General features: G+C 43.8%; 2 protein-coding genes across 12 annotated transcripts; one reads left to right on the top strand and one right to left on the bottom strand.

Moving 5' to 3' along the window:
* Positions 1–28: 28 nt before the first annotated feature.
* Positions 29–2,824, bottom strand: LOC118367879 (zinc finger protein OZF-like). 2 transcript variants are annotated; one of them, XM_035751597.2, is made up of 2 exons: positions 2,680–2,824; positions 29–1,843 (listed from the first exon to the last, which is right to left on the bottom strand). In XM_035751597.2, exons 1-2 carry the CDS (start codon positions 2,723–2,725, stop codon positions 579–581), a joined length of 1,311 nt encoding a protein of 436 aa, XP_035607490.1. In that variant the 5' UTR covers positions 2,726–2,824; the 3' UTR covers positions 29–578. The 2 variants fall into 2 exon arrangements, with proteins under 2 accessions (XP_035607490.1, XP_035607489.1); XM_035751596.2 differs by lacking the exon at positions 2,680–2,824 and adding an exon at positions 2,042–2,521.
* On the top strand, positions 2,760–19,582 carry LOC118367881 (DNA-binding death effector domain-containing protein 2-like). Of its 10 annotated transcripts, XR_004822199.2 has the most exons (11): positions 2,760–2,908; positions 4,395–5,106; positions 5,215–5,505; positions 5,662–5,782; positions 7,734–7,824; positions 8,830–9,368; positions 9,533–9,661; positions 9,796–9,942; positions 17,008–17,395; positions 17,607–17,723; positions 17,839–19,582. XR_004822199.2 is itself a non-coding variant. In XM_035751603.2 (10 exons), the coding sequence occupies exons 5-9, from the start codon at positions 8,882–8,884 to the stop codon at positions 17,693–17,695; spliced, it is 1,191 nt and encodes a 396-aa protein (XP_035607496.2). In that variant the 5' UTR covers positions 2,760–2,908; positions 4,395–5,505; positions 5,662–5,782; positions 7,734–7,824; positions 8,830–8,881; the 3' UTR covers positions 17,696–17,723; positions 17,839–19,582. The 10 variants fall into 10 exon arrangements, 2 of the variants coding, with proteins under 2 accessions (XP_035607496.2, XP_035607497.2); XR_008090648.1 differs by having other exon boundaries at positions 4,395–5,505; positions 9,542–9,661; XR_008090646.1 differs by having other exon boundaries at positions 4,395–5,505; positions 7,731–7,824.
* Positions 19,583–20,093: the final 511 nt, after the last annotated feature.

Genomic DNA, 20,093 nt, shown 5'->3' with positions numbered 1-20,093 from the left:
ATATTTCCTAGAAATAAAGAATGACAGATTTAGGGAATAAAATGTTTTAATGCACTTCTTGTATTGTCTGAAAGACTCTACACGGTGTCATGAGTTTTTTTTTCAGGGTTGTCATTATGTTTTCTCCCTCTTGTGAATGTTCTTCTCATATCTTCTAGGGGAGTTCATCCATTTTAAGCATTTAGCAGCAATCATTGGCTTATGTATGCTTTTTATAAAACAATGACACGGTTTCTCTCCTGTGTCAATTTAATTTCTTGCATTTACATTTGGGTCATTTAGTTGACACTCTTACCCAGAGCAACTTACAGTCAGTACATTCAAAACAGGTAAAACAACCAAATATTAACAGTCACTGCATGTAAAAACTTTCCTCAATAAAGCGGCTGAGTGAAACATGTATCACAAACAAGGTCTACAGTCAGTATTTTCTACACTAAAGTATTCTGTGCATTGTCATTAAATGTCCTCCCAAACATCCAGTCTATGCAAAGCCTCTGCCAGTCACTGCAGTGAAGTCTTCTCTTCCATGTGAAATCTCATGCCAGGTTGACTGGGTGCTAGTGCTGAAATACATGTCACAAAGATGGCAATGATGTGGGTTTTCCCATGTGGATCTTCATGTGTAGTTTCCGGTGATAATTCTGTTTGAATCCTTGGCCACAATACTGGCACTTATATGGTTTCACCCCTGTATGAGTCCTCATGTGGACTGTCAGATCAGGGTTTCTTATGAAACATTTTCCGCATAAACGACAGCAAAATGGCCTCTCCCCTGTGTGAATCTTCATGTGTGTGTTCATATAAGATTTACTGCTGAAACATTTCCCACAAACAGGGCAGCAATGCGGTTTCTCCCCAGAGTGGCTCTTCATATGTACAGCCAGGTTTCCACTCTGACTGAATCCTTTGCCACAAAACTGGCAGCGGTACGGTCTCTCCCCTGTATGAATCCTCTTGTGTGCTGTGAGATCTGGATTTTTTCTGAAACACTTGCCACAATCAGGACAGCGAAACGATTTCTCCCCTGGGTGAACCTTCATATGATCATTCAGCTCAGCACTCCCAGGGAAAAATGTACCACAAACATGACAAACTCTAGCTCCAACGTGGGTTTCTAGATGATCTAACATGCTTTCTGTGGACTCTAAGTGTATTCCACACACACCACATAGACATTCTTTGTCCTGTGCATGCTTTCTTGCATGATTCACTAAAGAAGCTAAGTAGGAGAAATACATTCCACAAAATTTACAGTGGATATAGGCACTTTGTTTTCTTACTGTCTGTGATCTCTTTGATTTCAGTGGCTTTGAACCTGACAGAGGTCTACTCTCTACCCCTTTGACACATTTCATGTTTTTACTCTGAGCTGCAGAAGACTCTGTATCTTCTGTAAAGAGGGGCTGAGACTCACGGGATGGTTCTGATACTCCATTGTCTTCTGCATTAAGTTCTGGTTTGATCTGTATCATGTTCTGTTCAGTGGAGGTGCTGGTTAGAGAGTAGCTGCTCTGTTCAGTTAAGGTGCTGTGTAGAGAGTAGTTCCTCTGTGCAGTTAAGGTGCTGTGTAGAGAGTAGTTCCTCTGTGCAGTCGAGGTGCTGGGAAGACAGTACGTCTCTTCATAGTCTTCACTTTGGGTTTCATAAAGAAGTGAGGACTGAGTCAGGTCCTGGTGGTTGGAGTCATTTTTCAAAGATGACTCAAGTTCCTCCGGTTCCTCTTTTATCTGTATGTAATGTGGGTCTTCCTGCCCCAGCCTGGGGCTCCACTCCTGCTCACAGTGTTGCTGTTCAGGGAGAACCTCCTGTTCAGATACAGGGTGAGTGGGCTGTTGGATATCTGGAGGGAAGGATAGAGAATTAAATAAAACATCTAAAACGTTAACATGAATAGTATTCTAGTTAGATAGCTAGCTATTTCGATAGATACTAACATAGCTACATTGTCACTGGTTTTGGTTGATACATCATGACATTGACCACTTGACACATGCAAAGAATGTTTAAAATATAACAGCTTGCAGCCTCAGTCACACACCTATTCTGTGTAATAGTATATCTGGTTTAATAACTACATCGAGCATGCTACGCAGACGGCTGTTCTCTTCCTGGTACCCTGCTATCGTTTCTTCAACGACGCCAAATATCTCCTCAGCTGCCATTGTCAATCTCTGGCTGAGAAACACTCTCAATAACTCTATTTTGGACATTTTTAGAGGAGAAACGTTGTGTCAGCTTGCTAGCGGATAATCACAGGTACATTTACAACAACATAGCGTAGACACCGTATGCGTTAAACAAAGGAGGACGTTCCTTTGAGCACAGCGGCAAACACATTTTGCACTATCGCCACCTGCTGGAACGGAATGCGACTTCGGTCTTTCAAATTCTTGTATTTTTTTTCTCGTCCAAAAAGCTTATATGGGAAGGGGAAACAGTCAGTTGTATGGGGTCAATTTCACGCCAAATGTATTGATTCTAAATAAAAATAAAACATGAACATTTAAAATAAAGTTGAGAATGTAAGCATTATACTTTCGAGAACGGGTGAAATAGTGGATGTTGAAATCAAAAACCAAACAATTGAAAGCAAAATGTATAGAATTATAAACACAAATAAGACATCGAAAGCAAAACCCCAAAACTTGTAGGTGTAGTAACTGATTCGCCAAACACCTGCACCGAAAGTTGTCCAACAGGTAAACCTGTCTGTCGTGTTCATCGATTCGGTTAAAACGAACCGTCGCTCCAAAACTAGCGGACCAATGGAGACTCATTGTCTAGGCCTCCCTCTAAACCACGCCATTCAGGGAAAAATAATGCCAAAACTCGCAATCGAAAAGACTGGCAGTGAAAGCAAAGAAACAGACATCGAAAGCAAATATACGAGTAGCGTAACCAAAAGGTAGGCAAGAGCGTAGGCAAAATGGATTCAATAGGGTTGGTTGCTGGGAAAGTTGAACCGAAAACAATTTTTTCATTCTTTTTCAAATATATATATTTTTTAATAATTTGTCATAGAGTTTTGCTCTCGCTTAAACATTATTTGCTTACACGTTTTTGGGTTTTGCTTTTGATGTTTATGTTTTTAAACAATTCTATACATTTTGCTTTCAATTGTTTGGTTTTTGATTTCACCCGTCCTCGAAAATATCATGTCAAATTCTCAACTTTATTTTTCATGTTCACGATTTATTTTATTTTAAATTCAATACATATGGCGTGAAATTGACCCTATACAGTTGCACATTTGAATGCATTGAACCGAAATGTGTCTTCCCCATTTAACCCAACCCCTCTGAATAAGAGAGGTGCGAGGGGCTGCCTTAATCGAGAGACACGTCATCGACACCCGGCCCTTACGAAAAGAGATTGCAGTCAGAGTGCAGTATACTGCAAATACTGCCTCCACAATAACAGCTTTTTTTTTTTTTTACTGCAGAAATTTTGCCTGTAATTGCAGTTAGAGTTCTGTATAACTACAGTCCAACTGCAGTTATTCTGCATCCAAAATACAACAGTGAATTGCAGTTACTGCACTTTCAAAACTGCAATAATTTTTTGTAAGTGGGGAGCAGTTGTTGGGGGTTAATTGCCCTTCTCAAGGGCAGAACAGCATATTTTTCCACCTTTTCGGCTCAAGGATTCAAACCAGCAAACTTTTGGGTACTGGACCAACTGCTTAACAGCTAGGCTACCTTGTTTTTTCAATCAATGAGCTGTATAATGCTTCTTATTTTAATAGGTCTGTGTTGCCCCTGGTTACTGCATTATTCCTTTTTTTTAAACGTACACCCTTTTTCTCCCCAATTTCGTGATATCCAATTGCGATCTTGTCTCATCGCTGCAACTCCCCAACTGGCCTGGGAGAGGCGTAGGTCGAGTCATGTATCCTCCGAAACATGACCTGCCAAACCGAGCTTCTTAACACCCGCCCGCTTAACCCAGAAGCCACCCGCACCAATGTGTCGGAGGAAACACAGTTCAACTGACGACCGAAGTCAGCCTACAGGCGCCCAGCTCGCCACAAGGAGTTGCTAGAGCACGATGAGCCAAGTAAAGCCCCCCGGTCAAACCCTCTCCCAACCCGGACGACACTGGGGCAATTGTGCGCCACTCTATGGGATTCCCGATCGAACCCGGGTCTGTAGTGACGCCTCAAGCCCCTGGATACTGCTATCAATCCTAACCATCTCAGGTCTATGATTACAGGAGGACACAATAGGCATATTCTTCATCACATCCTTATGGGCCTTGGCCATTCCAGAGCCATGTATTTAGAATATCTAAATACATGGCTCTGGGCCTCACTATAACCTTAAAGGCAGCGTATACTAAAACAATCTGCTGTACACTAATTGTTAACACACACTTTGTGTCCATCTCACCAGATTACACAGCTTCTATCAGTTGCACCTTACTGGCGGCATAATTTCAGTTTCTGAGGGACAACTACGACACCGTCCTCACAGCCAAGAACCAGATCTGGATCCAAAATTATGCTTTCACTTCAACTCAAGCTGAGCTACAGAAAATGAACAGCTATGTGGCGGTGGTTAAGGACCAACTGGAGAGAGACTACATGAAACTTGTCACCTCCAAGTACCAGTCAGAGAGGCAACACAGAGACCTTGCTGCTTCTCATAACCAATTAGAAAGAGAGTATGAAGGCCTACTGACATCCAACAACAAATTGCAAAAAAACTATAGACCTGACAGCATCTTAAAACAACTACAGAGAGAGATAAAAGATCTCACATGAACCAGGGAATGGTCACAGTGACAACACCTGAACATCAGTGCAGCTTAACGCCTCGATCACACCAACGCGTCATTGCATTTTGGTACACCAGAAGTACATTCATTTCCAATGGAATGCTGCGTTTGCCTTCCAGCATTGTAGAGGCAGTTGTAGTGCGTTTTGTGTGGTACATACGGTGGATTTATCCAATACATGCATCAAACTGTATGCCTAGACAGCTCGACAGAAATGGTAGCAGAAGGTGAATGTTGAACTTTTGTTGCAAACATATCCAGATGATGCTGCGTACCATTTTGTACAGACACACTGTTGGTGTGATCAAAGCGTTATGACCAGTTGAGGTGAGTGCATGTGAGGGTCGCAGAGACTAAAAACCAACTTCAGTTAGATCTCATAAGTTTCTCTGAAACTGAGGTGATTTTGAACTGAGACTTTGTTGTGAGGGATAGGGATCCCCTTCAGAAGATGCCTACAGAGCTGGTCAACTTCCTGCCTGTGGACGACACTGTCCACTCAGAGACCAGCTCACCCAAGGTCAGCAGTGTCTTGATTTATCTGTCCTTCTATATTTATATACTGTGTGTTTGTGCAATGTGCATGAATATGTTCTTGTGTATGTGTGTTTCTGTATGTTTGAGCATGTGGGTGTGCAATCCACTGAGAGGAGGAGCTGAAGCAGCAGTCGGGTCAACTGTGTTCAACAGGGTGGAGACCTGGTGGTCATTAGTCCAGAGGAACAGGTGAGAGACATTGTATCAGAGGTGGGTTAGATCTATGGTGCAAGGTGGTTGGGCCTCAAGACAATCTTTACTCTAGTATTAATACAGGATATAATATGCATAGATTATGGGCATTGGATGTGTAGAAAATCAGTGTATCTCTGTGGAATCCCCCAGGTAGAAAGAGTGCTGTGAGTGTGAGGGGAGAGAGTGTGTGCCTCCACCCTTCTCGGAGCTGGAGAGAAGAGACCTGCAGCATCATGTCTGGAAGGATCTGTGAGCGCCCAGTGCTCAAACGGTCAGAATTTGTATTTTACCTTTATTTAACCATGTAGGCCAGTTGAGAAGAAGTTGTCATTTACAACTGCGACCTGGCCAAGATAAAGCAAGGCAGTGCGACACAAACAACACAGAGTTACACATAAACAAACGTACAGTCAATGACACAATATAAAAAAATCTATATACAGTGTGCAAATTAGGTCAAATTAGGGAGGTAAGGCAATAAATAGTCTGTTGTGGCGAAGTAATTACAATTTAGCAGTTGAACACTCGAGTGATAGATATGCAAGTAGAGATACTGGGGTGCAAGGGAGCAGAAAAAACAATATGGGGTTGAAGTAGTTGGATGGACTATTTACAGATGGGCTATCTACAGGTGCAATGATCTGTGAGCTGCTCTGACAGCTGATGCTTAAAGTTAGCGAAGGAGATATGAGTCCCCAGCTTTAGTGATTTTTGCAATTCGTTCCAGTCATTGGCAGCAGAGAACTGGAAGGAAAGGCGGCCAAAGGAGGAATAGGCTTTGGGGGGGGGTGACCAGTGAAATATACCTGCTGGAGCGTGTGCTATGGGGTGGGTGCTGCTATGATGACCAGTGAGCTGAGATAAGGCGGGGCTTTACCTAGCAGAGACTTGTAGATGACCTGGAGCCAGTGGGTTTGATGGCGAGTATGAAGCGAGGGCTAGCCAACGAGAGCATACAGGTTGCAGTGGTGGGTAGTATAGTGGGCTTTGGTGACAAAAGGGATGGCACTGTAATAGACTGCATCCAATTTGCTGAGTAGAGTGTTGGAGGCTGTTACAAATGACATTGCAGAAGTCAAGGATCGGTAGGATGGTCAGTTTTACGAGGGTATGTTTGGCAGCATGAGTGAAGGAGGCTTTGTTGCAAAATAGGAAGCCGATTCTAGATTTCATTTTGGATTGGAGATGCTTAATGTGAGTCTGGAAGGAGTGTTTATAGTCTAACCAGTCACCTAGGTATTTGTAGTTGTCAGAACCGTCCAGAGTAGTGATGCTGGATGGGCGGGCAGGTGTGGGCAGCGATCGGTTGAAGAGCATGCATTTAGTTTTACTTGCATTTAAGAGCAGTTGGAGGCCACAGAAGGAGAGTTGTATGGCAGGTTAGTTAGTTAGGAGGTTAGTTAACACAGTGTCCAAAGAAGGGCCAGAAGTATACAGCATGGTGTCGTCTGGGTAGAGGTGGAGCAGAGAATCACCAGCAGCAAGAGCGACATCATTGATGTATACAGAGAAAAGAGTCACCCCGAGAATTTAACCCTGTGGCACCCCCATAGAGACTATCAGAGGTCCGGACAACAGGCCCTCCGATTTGATACACTGAACTCTATCTGAGAAGTAGTTGGTGAACCAGGCGAGACAGTCATTTGAGTAACCAAGGCTGTCGAGTCTGCTGATAAGAATGTGGTGATTGACCGAGTCGAAAGCCTTGGCCAGGTCGATGAATACGGCTGCACAGTATTGTCTCTTATCGATGCCAGTTATGATATCTTTTAGGACCTTGAGCGTGGCTGAGGTGCACCCATGACCAGCTCAGAAATCAGATTGCATAGCTGATAAGGTACGGTGGTATTTTAAATGGTTGGTGATCTGTTTGTTAAGTTGGCTTTCGAAGACCTTAGAAAGGCAGGGTAGAATAGATATAGGTCTGTAACAGTTTGGGTCTAGAGCATCTCCCCTTTGAAGAGGGGGATGACCGCTGTAGCTTTTGCCATATAGACACACAGAACACATTTATATGTAGCCTTAAAATCTTCCAATAAAATAAAACATTAATTCTTGATGGGACGTGATTTCTTGTGGTAATAGCATAGTGGTGCTGGTCATAGTACAAAGTGAAAACAACAGGATATTTATTAGATATTCCGGGAAAATGATCTGATAGGTCACTATACTGTCATCAGCAATACTGCCTCATTCACATTCTTCATGTATAAAATTAGTAGGTCTGACAACAGCATCTTCATCTCTTCGCTACCTACCCACTGTTGTCCTCCTCATCATGGCGGTAGATCACTGCCAACATGTCTTAAAAAAGTAAGTGCAGTGATTGGTTACTGCCTGTTGTTGTTCGACTGCCAACTCTGCGTGCGAGACGAGGCGTATTCATTAGTAGATTCAGTTGCAAAGCGTTTTGCAACGAAAACGAGTTTCTATTGTTTCTATTGGATACATTTAAGCAGGTCCCTCCCCGCTTCGTTCCTGTTCCATTTTTTCTGTTTGTTTCCGTTTGGTTCCTAGAGCAAACGGTTTCCGTTTTGCAACAGACAACACGCTTTAGAACCAAATCTGACTAATGAATACACCCCAGCTGTGTTGACAACTTTGACCATCTTCCAACAACGAAGGCGAGTTTCACAAAATAACACATTATTTAGCTTGTTGCAACGATTAACAATATTATATTGACAATGAATTACCGCCTTTAGTCTTTACATGTATTTGAACGTCTTGATTCATCTTCATGGTATAGTCAGCTGTTGTCGTTGCTAGCTAGCGATAATTTCGTAGCTAACGATAGCTATCTAGCTACCCAAATGGTTCTTCCAGCTGCAACTCATTATTTTGATGTTTCCACCTAGCTTACTATCAAATCGAGAAATGTATCTATGTATGAGGGACCATCTCTATTTTGGACCGTTTTCAAGGGCTGTCAATCTAAATGTAAAGTGCAGTTTTTTTTCTTCTCGCAGTGGAACGTCTGTTATGTAACGTAATTTGTTGCACTGTCAACACAGTTTGAACTTGCAAGGTATGGTGGCTCGGCGAGATTTCGAGCTCTCCAACGTAGCTACAACGAAAACGAAGTAGCTTTGTGGTTCACACCTCCACATCGGTTATTATTAGACAGTTGCTTGCATTTTCAAGCCTGTAACTGTCCATGTCAATATCGTATGGTCCATTCGCGTTGTGGCTGCTATCTGGCTTGTTATTTGATAACCTGATGAACCTAGCCAGTCCTCCTGTTGTTTAGTTTGACATTTTGAGTCATTACTTCATTGCTAATCACATTGTCTAATTAACTTTATTCTTATCACATAGAAACGTCTGGCCAAGGTGCATTGGGAAAGGATAGCCAGCTAGCTTGTTAACAATGGCAACCATGCGTCCTCCAAGGTACTCTCTCCGAGACTCTCTGTACTGGGACGAGACTGAGTGCCTGACGTACTATGGGATGCTCTCTCTACACGAGATGTTTGAAGTTGTCGGTTCTCAACTGACAGAGACAGACGTTGAGGTGCTGTCGTTCCTCTTGGATGAGACCTATCCGGCTGGAGGGCACCCCTTGGACCCAGCTGGCTGGACCAGCGAGCCCGTTGAGGAAGACCCTGAGGCCAGTAAAGGAGTCTCCCCCAGCCCAGTGCTCCTGGAGGCCTGGCGGCGGTTACAGCCCAAGGTTCCTGCTTTGGCCTGCCCTACCGCTGCCCGCCACAAGCCCAAGAGTGGGCTAGAACTGCTGCTGGAGCTGGAGAGACGTGGGTACCTGAGTGAGGGTAACCTGGAGCCCCTGTTGCAGCTGCTGCGAGTCCTGACGCGACACGACCTCCTGCCTTTGGTGTCCCGCAAGAAAAGGAGGACAGGTAAGGGACTGTAACAGAGTGCTGTTCATAACTGGAAGCCAACATGCAGTAATAGAGACAATGTTGTCATAATCACCTGTAGGCCTACTCCTCCCAGCTGTGTGTTATCTGCCTGTCTGTCTACACTCTGCTGTGTCAGTGTCCGACCTTAATCTACCTCTCAGTATCACCAGAACGTTTCAGAGTGAACTACGGGACAGAGGACAAAAGACAGGTGTGCACATCTGGACTGACTGACCCCTGTGCACAGACAGAATCACATGACGAACACGCCACCCAGCAATGGAGGGGGGGTAAGCTACACTCCGGTACAATCTGTGCATGCCTGAACTTGTCTCTAAGAAATGTCAGTGACTGTTTCTGAAATTGTCTGGATTTGCACCAGTTAAGCATTGCTGATTGACTGTTTTTTGTGTCTGTCTCATAGGTGTTGACTCTGCCAGGCCAACGCCCGCCCCCCTACGGAAGAAGAGGGGTAAAGGCCGCCGCTGGACCAGCAAGCCCACCTCCCACAGGAGAAGAACGGGCATCCCTGAAACTCCTCCCCCACCTATACCTGAGAAAGTGACCTGCGGTAAGACCCGCCTCCATGTCTTTCTCTCTAGTTTCCCTTCCATCTCTCTTTCTCTATTGTCTTTCCATCTCTCTCTTTAACCCACTTGCTCATTCACCACACTCTCTCTGGGTTCCTCTCTTGCCATTATACATGTGTCTGAGTCTCTCTCTCTCTGGGTTACATCCATTTTCTATCTCACTTCTAATGAGAAGCTGTAAGCACCATCTCCCCAACAGCCCTTAATAACAGTGATTGATACTAAAAATTGACCGTCCCACCGTTGCTGGTTTGAGAATGGTTTGCATGGGCCTCCTGAGTGGGCTGTGCTGTAACAATACTGTCAGAGCAGAGCATGTGTGAATGAGTGACCGCTCATCAGTAAATACAAACCATACTCACTGGCTGTGTTTGACCTGACTTAACCCCTCAACCTGGTCATCATATGCTCTCTATGGTGGTCAAAGTGTCTCACACTCAAACATTATCACCAGGGTTTCAGACAGCGTTTCACACACTCCCGGGGTCTTTGATTGTGTGCTTCCTGCTACACTAACAAAAATAACAACCAGAAAAGCATCTTAAAGCTAAGTTTGTTAGAACCTTCGTCGGGGCATTATTAAATCTCAGAGCTGTTTCCCAAAACCTTCGTTATTAACGTTACACTTGTAATCTAACGCCTGTCTCAGACCACTCATAGAACAGCTAAGTGGTTCGTTAGATGCTTTTTTTGCCCTCCCGCGTCACTTTACACACAGAAGAGCTCCGCTAAACATAGAATCACATGGTCTATCTGCATCTGACCGCTGAAAACTTCCCAACAAAGTGGACAACAAATACAAAATTGACAATGTCTTTGCAATTGATACAAGCAGCTTATACAAATTTTGGTGAAATTAAAACTTGAGGTGTCTACTTTAAAATATATATATTTCAATCATTTATGGAGTTCTATTTTGCTACTTGTAATTTTGTCTGTATATATTTCATGCCTAATATGTGATCTTGATTTTCACATGTTTTATATAAATGTTTTATATGACTACCTTGTCATTTGTCATCTCCGGGATTCGATCCAGCAACCTTTCAGTTACTGGCCCAACGCTCAAACCACTAGGCTACCTGCCGCCCCTAATGTTAAGTTAAGATTAGAATGGAGAAAGCTGATCCGAGAGCAGCTTTGCCTTTCTTTCAATACTATCAGTATGGACACAAGCCTCAACGACACGTGGTGAATGTTCTCTCTGCGCGGTGTTTTTGGAAACATGTTACATCTTTGGCCGTTTTAGGAAAGATGCATTGTTAAAACACTCGTAAGCCTAAGTTCAATCGTTATCAGGAAACCGGGCCCAGGTTAATAGGCCCTTAGCCCTTCCAGTTCTGTTGCTGTAACTAGCCTACCTGACAGCCAACTAACCCCTCGTACTGTGGCTATCCCAGACACAGCCACTCCCACAGCCTGACACGTACTAATGAACGATACTGCTTATTTATCAACATGATCTGATTTTAACAATTTTTCGCAATCCATGAAGTCTCTTCTTCAGGGAGACAAAGATGCTTATGATTATCCACTGGCTTTGTAGCGCTCAAACATAACACTGCAACCCTTTCAAATGTGCCATTTTGTCCCCGTCGATCAGAACTGCCTTCTCTAAATCAACTGCACTAAGTGCCCTGTGATCCAACCCTAAACAATCTACCGAGGGATACCTGCCCCTTGCCCTCTGCAGTAGCCTTGCCCTCTGCAGTAGCCTTGCCCTCACAGTCCCAGCCATGTACCATACACAGTGTTGTTGCTTTGCCTCTGAACATGTTGCTGTCTTGACTCCGCATTTGATCCCCACCAGGTTGACTCAGGATTGTGACTCAGATCGAGTAACCTAGAGAGAGGACCTAGAGAGCGGAGAGAAAGGCTGGACAAAAAAAAAAAAAGTCTGGTCTGGCCTTTCACTCTGTCCGTACGATCTGCAGTGTGTGCTCACCTCAGTCGCTCTCTCTCGTCAGTCTGGCCCGATGCCCAAGGTAAAGAGGCCCTCCCCCTTAGAACGAGGGGGGGCTGCCACTCTGCTCTGTGTTCAATGCCTGTGTATTATTCTAGCTATCCTGTTCCTCCTTACCCCATTCAGAAAAAACTGAATGCTCCCCACAAAGTGTTCTGGAATGTTCCATGATTTGTCTATTACTCTAAAGAGGGGTGTTGGCCTCAGTGTTTCACAGAACTGACCAAAGAGTCCTTGGAAATATGCGTAGAATATTCCAGAAGTTTCTTAATCACCGTAATGCGACCTTGAACCTGACCCCTCTTCTGAATACCATGCTCGGACTCTCCAAATGACTCAAAGCTCAAACTGACCTGAAAAAAATGTTCTTAAAGGGGTAGTTCACTTCAAAGCTAAAGTTTGACAGATGTTTTCCTCAAAAGTGATAACTGAGTGCATATTCCACACTGTCTAGTCTGGTGTATATCCCACTACATGCATACTGAAAACATCTGATTAACTTTAGTTTTGGGGTAAACTACTCTTCTAAAGCTGCCATCAAAATGGAGCCTTTTAACTGAGTCCCAGTGGTTCTTGTGGCATCAACTTCAGTAGATACCTCTGGTCAGTGATCACAAATACCTTTCTCAGAATTCAAACAACTCAACTGATTCTGGTTTACTAAAACAAAAAGAGACTAAACCCATTCTGGGATCTCAATTAAAAAATGTCAAACTGGTCTCAGAGATCCATTGATCTCAGTCCTCTTGTCAGTCTGAACTCGAATTCTATCTTTATATGAACATAAAATGGCCGCCGACAGCTTCTCTGGAACCTTTGCTCGAGCAGTTCTGAGGAAAATGACCCAACAGTGTTGTGTTAAGGGCTGTGTAACCGCATGCTGTATCTCATCTCTGACCCCTGAATGAGCTCCCAGTGTGGGGAGCAGAGATAGATGGGGCAGTCCAGTCCAATGCTGCCTCACAGCATTCAGACCAAACCCATTACTACCTCTATCTTACCAGTCAGTTTGTTTTCACATCAGTTCCTTTTCTCAGTTCAAGCGTTTCAGTTACAGTATTTCAGTTATTTGTGGTTACAATTTATTATACCAAACTGTAATCTACGATTAGAAGCGAAGTAAAACTGTCCACCTAAACCGTAATGTTAAACAGTGGACTTGGAGGCATCAAAAACAATTCAAACTCCAAGTGATTGCCTTTGAACCAGTGTTAAGCTTGCCTGCTTGATCTTGAGAAACAACCAAATTGACAGATATCCAATCCAACTGTGCTTGTCTCTTTCTCTCTCTTTCTCTCCTTTCTCTATGTTCGCAGTTCAAAACAGACCGACTCGTGTGTCAGGAAAAAACATCCTCTCACACACACTGAGAGGGAGAGAATGAACACTAAACGCTCAAACCACACAAACCAAAAAAAGAAAGAGCTTTGGTCAAAGGGGAATAGAGAGAGGTCTCTCTACCTGTCTCTCTCTACCCCTCCCTCTCTCCCTCCCTCCCTCTCTTGGTCTGTCGTTCAGCAGAAAAACGGATCGATAAAGAGTTGAAGCTCTTCGCACCAAGTGACTCCTCGTAAATGGGTACTTTTCTGTGGGGTGAATGGAGAACCTAACCAACTCTTTGTTTTAAAGGGAGAAAATGAAAGTTGTGCCTCCTAATGTTCTGTCTAAATGGATCTATCTGTCTCTGATGAAGCGTAAAGGACTCTGTAACCTTAACAAAATCACTATGTTCCCATTGTTTTTAAGGGCCTTCCTTTCCTGGTTCTCTCAGCAAGTTCATTTTTCACAAGTAGGTAGGAAGGAGCAGTCATTTAGAAGTATGGGGACATTGTGTAGTAGGTGTTGACGTCACAGTCCCCACACAGTATATGACCCATGTCGCTAGACTTGTACATTGCAAAAGTGCACAATTGTTACAGTTTTACTCAGTTTATTATTTATCTGACATGTTTTACCATATCGACAATTAACAGGGGTATTATACAGTCCTGGTAACTTTCAGATGTTATTAGCTTGAAGCTGACTTTCAGTTTCCTCTCAGAGCAGTACTGTGCCTTGTCAGCTGCACATCCTGTTTTAGCTGATTTGACACCCTGCTGGCAGGGAGAGATAAATGTATCCCCTAGAGCAGGGTTTCCCAAACTGGGTCCTGGGGCCCCCCCTGGGTGCACATTTAGGTTTTTGCCCTAGTGCTACACAGCTGATTCAAATAATCAGCTAATCATCCAGTTTTGATTATTTGTGTCAGCTGTATAGTGCTTGGTAAAAAAACAAAACGTGCACCCCTTAGGGTCCCCTGGATCGAGTTTGGAAACACTGCCTTAGGGACAAACTATGTATTTTCTGATACGAAATGCCCCCAAATTGACAATGTATTTCCTGAAATGGTCCATGATTTTACATGCAGAAACATCTCCCCAGAGTAACAATGTGGAGATGTTGGTGAGACATTGGAGTAGTGATGAGGGAAGGCAACTCTTATATTATTTTTCACAACATGTCAGATTATGGGGCTGTGTGCATTTAGTCTTATTTTCGGGACTGTATGCGTCTTACTGTTCTCTATCAACCTCATTGACAAATGTCCTAAGAGCTGCTGTATCAATAGAGACAAATGTTCCTTGTACCATAACTTTGCCTCCTGGAAGAGAAAAAAAAATTTCTAAACACCTTCTGTATCCGATTTCTTTGTGTGCAAACAGTTGACCTTCATGAAATATGATCATGATTATCATATTTGGCCTGATGTGATATAACACATATTTTAGCTATCTACAAATCTACTTGCTGTTGATCTTAAGATACATTTTTGATAAATCAGAGCATGTTTTCAATGTTGGCAGTAAATGTAGATCTGTCTAATCTGAGGATGTCTAACCTCCCCGAGGGTCCAAGTGGTATGTGTTTGTATTGCCTCATTACAACCTTATAAAGCAAAGAAAGAAGGAACCAGTGTTTGATTTTCTCTCTTACAAATGTTAAGAAATTCATAATCAATTCAACATTTGCATTTCTAATGTTGGCATTTTCCAAAGCTGCCCTTCCAGAGGCTGTCCCCCATGGGCCTGAACAATAATGTGGATGGAGACAAAGAACTCAAATGAATCTCACATTCTAAGGCACAGTCATGTCCCTGGTTCATTTGGTACAACATTCCAGTTTAAATTGTCTGGTTCTATTTCTTGTGTCCTCGTTAGAGAAAGCAACTATTTGTCCGTTTCTCCTTTACCCAAACCTGTCTCGGTGTCTTCAGAGACCAAGGTATGTGTAGGTACCCGGTTCCCTGTGTATGGTACTACACATAGCTTTCCCTCTTATTCATATCCACAGGTGTTTTGAGAGATAAGACTGTGGTCTAATTTTCAATGTGAGTTTTGGGACCTCTGGTCCCCCCTTTCTGCCCTTTCCGTTCCATATTCCTTCTCTCTCTTTTTAAATCCAGTTCTTCTCTTTATCGTTCCTCCATTTTCTGTTACATCAAGTTGGGGAGGGCAAGGTGGGTGGGATAAATCCAGATACACCATTTGACAAACTATCCTCCATGTTGGCAACAAACATTCTTTGTCAAGAATATTCTAATTTGAATAATTGTTTTCTTGGAATGTTGGGTGCTTACATGTTTCTGTGAAAGTAGTCTCAAACAAAGTTTGCCAATCTATTTACGTCTCTGGTGGGGTAGTGTGGGACTGGGAAGGTTTGGATTTTTTGTTGCAGCAAAGTCGGAAGGACGCTGGTTCTGCTGGGCGCTTGGTGAATAATGGCAGTAGAGGAGGATGAGACAGAGGTCTGCTTGCCTTTGCTCAGTACAGTATGTATCTCCTGACCCTTCTCACTGTGCTGTTGCTGCATGACCGCTAATTATCCTGTTGCTGAAACAGAACAAAAACATGTCACTGAAAGGTTGCTATCCATCCCAAGGGCTGTTTACAGTGTTAAAGAGTGACCTAACAAAATCCTACAACCCTCACAACAAGTAGCATTTTATTTATGCCTGTTTTGTGCCACCTATAACTAATTATTACTGTAAGTACAGTGTAACAAGCTTTGTAATTACTCAGAGAAATGGATTACATAGTTCTAGCTTTCAGTGTGTAGAGGTTTTGTGTAGATTACAGTGCCTGGCTGAAATCCCCTGGGTGAATAATGATGGGGGTGGACTATTAGAACTGTACAGATTGGTGTGGTGGTGTTCTTCCCTGATGAATATGCTTGTTATCCATCCTCTGATTTCACTCTAGTACTACAACAACAGCTTTTTTTAGTGGGTGTTGTGAAAAATCGATCTGTTTAGTCATACAGTAAATCCTCAGTGATGCTCTTCTGGACCCGAACAGGTCATATTTGTTCCCACTGTCAGGTTAGTGACGGTAGACGGCCTGGTTGGTATTACATTCACCTCTGTGCTCCACAGCTGTCTTCAGTTCTGCCTCACCTGTATCACTCTTAAAGACAGACTTTTGTTATCAACTGTAGTTAATAACACAGCAGTGTCCTACACCAAATCAAGCTTTGTGTCACATGTACCAAATACAACAAGTGTAGACTTTACCATGAAGTGCTTACTTACAAAACCGTAACCGACAGTGCAGTTCAAGAAGAGTTATGAAAATATAATACCAGTAAGTATTTCTGTGGTATCCTACTCTAATCACTAGTTTAATGTCAGATACAGTCCTGTTGAATGTAGTATGCTCCCCTTAAATATGATTTACTTTGGCACTTGTCTATCAACCCTCCCATAGCCTGTTCTCTTCTCAATTTTTCAGATAATATTCTGTGATTACGGCTTTATTTGAAAAGTTTCCTTATCATTTTCTTTTGTGTTTTTGTCTCTCTCTTCCTTTTGTTCTGACTCTGATCCCACCCTCCTTCTCCTATTTGATTTTCACTCTCACGTGTACATGATATATCTCACCCCGCTCAATCTCCTGCTTCTACCATTTCCCTCTGTCCCTTTTTGACTGTCTGACCTCTTTGCACCCTAAAATCACCTCTCCTGTCCCTCTACACCTTCCCCTCCACCTCTCTCTCTCTCTCGCCGTCCATCCCCTTTCCTCTCTCCATCTCCTCCCCCTCCCTGCAGACATTCGTCTGCGTGTGCGAGCAGAATACTGGGAGCATGAGTCGGCTCTGCGCGGCGGCGTCTCCTCGGACAAGCAGCAGCCCCTGGAGCGGCAGTTTGAGCTGTTCAGTCGTGCCACCTCCGTGCTGCGCGCCCGCGACCTGGGCTCCATCATCTGCGACATCAAGTTCTCTGAGCTGGACAACCTGGAGGCCTTCTGGGGGGACTATCTGAGTGGAGCGCTGCTCGAGGCCCTGAAGGGGGTGTTCATCACAGACTCTCTGCGGAGGGCGGCGGGGAGTGAGGGGGTCCGGCTGCTGATCAGTGTGGACCAGGATGACTACGAGGAGGGTCGCAGACTGCTGCTGGACGCACAGGAACAACAGGCCGGCTGCTGGGGACGAGACAGGTGAGCCTCACTGCTCTCTCCATTCTGGTTCTGTTATACTGTGTTAGTAAGCTGGTTGATGAAAGTACTTATCTACTCTGTGGTATGTATTGGGGCCATGCTGACCGCTACAGGGGGTGGGGGTCATAGATGTGGACTTGACTGGTGGTCATGAATTGGAATAGCTATGTAATGCCACCAATAACCACTAGATGGCAAACTTTGCCCACAGGCATCAGAGCCGTATACACTACCTGGTCTCACGTTGTCATACTCCCTAGACCCAACCTGAGAAAGCTGGTTATGGACGTTCGGCTCTGACAGACAGACAGACAGGCAGCTGTGCGAGGTTGTGTTAATCATTTCCGGCTCACGTCAGTTCACACAACAGATCTAGAATCCTCAGAGACAGTGAATAATAGTTGTAATTCTAACCACCGTCCTCCACTATGTTCCCTCTGCAGGTCATGAGCCCAAGGAAAGAGGAATGAAAAGGAGAATAAATTATGAAGAGGAACATTTTTATTTTTTCTCTCCTTTTTAAGTCTCTCATGCTGAGAATAGAGGATACAGCCACTCCTAGGTCAGGGGAATGAATAGTCCCCAGGGAAAACAGCCAAACTTGAAGTGAAGGCAAACTGGACTAAAAGACTTGACACGCTGTTCTGTTTGGAATTGATAACACAAGTTGTACTGAGCCTAGATGCCCTCACGGCACTGAGGAAGAGACTGCCTCTGAGAGACACACACACACACACACACACACACACACACACACACACACACACACACACACACACACACACACACACACAGAGAGAGAGAAACTAAACTTCCGCTGTAACACACACAAACTACCACTGTATCTAACATACACGCTCTGTAAAATCATCCACATGATGAACCATCAGCGCTGCCTTGCCTATAAGACTCATTGAAGCCAAGAGACATTTCTTGCTAACAGTGACAGCCCAGATACCAACTAGACTGTGCGCTAATGCTGAGCATCTCTGGTTATGTTTGAAGAGCGTGTTAGATGCCCTGCAAGGCGAACTTCACCCGCCTAAATATTAGTTTGCGTTTCCATTGAAATGTATGATTTTGAAAAGATGAGCGAGACTGCAGCTCTCAGACACCGAGGGAGAGAGGATGGGGAAATTACTAAAGCATGAGATTATGTTTTTACCTTTTGGGAGAGAATTTGAAATAAATGGTGAAGTGAAGACTACCTGAGGACAGTGTAGTGGACAAATCGCTGGTCCTTTGAGAACTCGTCCACACACACACAAACACACACACCATGATCACAAGCCACTGGTAGTCCAATCACTGTGCCATGCTAACCCAGGGCCTGATAGCTGTGGTCAGTGGCCATCTCATCTCAGATGATTGGAGTGATTACCTCTCATCCTCAGCCAACCATGGAGAACTCATCACATCACCACAAGTTGTTGAACAGCAGCTGGGAAACACACGACTAGGCTGTGCTCACCCCGGCTTCCAGCAAGGCAAGGCCACTGCCTTTCCCATTGGAACTGAAGCACAGGACAGTGCTTCAGTCAATAAAACTGATGTAGAGGAGATCAAAATCAGAAGGATACATCCTAGTTCCACTCAGCCCTGACTTGTAGGCCCCACTAGTGGCTCACAGAGCGCTGTCTGTCTCTAGTCTAGTCACCCTGGTGGAACTAATGCCTGAACTCCTCTGAGTGGGATCAATAACCCCCTCTGTCTCTCCACCACCACCAAGGGAGGAGAAAGAGTAAGGGGGAGAGGTAGGAGAAGGGGAAAGAGAGGGAGAAGGATCCCCACCTCCATCCCGCCTTTCAGCTCCTGGACAGCCGCCTCATCCTCTGGAGGATAAGTCCCCTGATACAACCAGGCTGCCTGGTCTGCTACAGCACTGTGTCTGGTTCACACAGCCCTATGGGACCAGGGATGGAGGACTAGGGAGGCACTCAGGAAAACCTTAGTAGTGTTTTGCTTTTTCCGTGTTTTGGTATATGGATTCGTTAGTGTAGCTTTGTATGGTTCATAAGAGAAAATAACAAAAATACTGTGTGTTCTAGTTCATTAACTTAGGGTGAACTTTTGTTTAAGTATCTGGATATTTTTATTTGGGCACTGCAAAAGTGCTGTATATTAGTTTAATATATTAGTGGAAAGTTGGAATTATTTCAAATAAAAATAAATGATTTATCAAAGGTTTATTGCGTCTATGATGTACCCATGCCTTCAGAACATATTCACACCCCTTGACTTTTTCCATATTTTGTTGTTACAACCTGAATTTTACATGTATTAAATTGAGATGTGTCACTGGCCTACACACAATACCCCATAATGTCAAAGTGGGATAATGTTTTTACAAATGTATTAAAAATTAAAAGCGGAAATGTCTTGTCCATAAGTAATCAACCCCTTTATTATGGCAGACCTACATAAATTCAGGAGTTAAACAATAACAAATAATTATGCAATTGAACATGTTTAACATGACTTTTGAATGACTACCTCATCTCTGCACCACACACATACAATTATCTGTAAGGTTCCTCAGTCGAGCAGAGATTCAACCACAAAGACCAGGGAGGTTTTCCAATTGCTAGATGGGTAAAAATAAAAGGCAGACATTGAATATCCCTTTGAGCATGATGAAGTTATTAATTACACTTTGGACGGTGTATCAATACACCCAGTCACTACAAAGATACGTGTC

Source organism: Oncorhynchus keta, chromosome 34 (genome assembly GCF_023373465.1).
Source record: "Oncorhynchus keta strain PuntledgeMale-10-30-2019 chromosome 34, Oket_V2, whole genome shotgun sequence".
NCBI classification, from domain to species: domain Eukaryota; kingdom Metazoa; phylum Chordata; class Actinopteri; order Salmoniformes; family Salmonidae; genus Oncorhynchus; species Oncorhynchus keta.
The sequence above is the reverse complement of the archived record's forward strand: the minus strand, read 5'-3'. Positions and strand labels throughout refer to the sequence as shown.

What these genes read in the sequence shown, in the direction of transcription:
- LOC118367879 (XM_035751596.2), bottom strand. Translation starts at nt 2,213, where the DNA reads ATGTCCAAAATAGAGTTATTGAGAGTGTTTCTCAGCCAGAGATTGACA. An exon ending in TATACTATTACACAGAATAG is followed by an intron (nt 1,844 to 2,041) that starts GTGTGTGACTGA and finishes CCTTCCCTCCAG; the next exon opens with ATATCCAACAGCCCACTCAC.
- LOC118367881 (XM_035751603.2), top strand. Translation starts at nt 8,882, where the DNA reads ATGGCAACCATGCGTCCTCCAAGGTACTCTCTCCGAGACTCTCTGTAC. An exon ending in CACCCAGCAATGGAGGGGGG is followed by an intron (nt 9,662 to 9,795) that starts GTAAGCTACACT and finishes TCTGTCTCATAG; the next exon opens with GTGTTGACTCTGCCAGGCCA. An exon ending in ACCTGAGAAAGTGACCTGCG is followed by an intron (nt 9,943 to 17,007) that starts GTAAGACCCGCC and finishes CCCTCCCTGCAG; the next exon opens with ACATTCGTCTGCGTGTGCGA.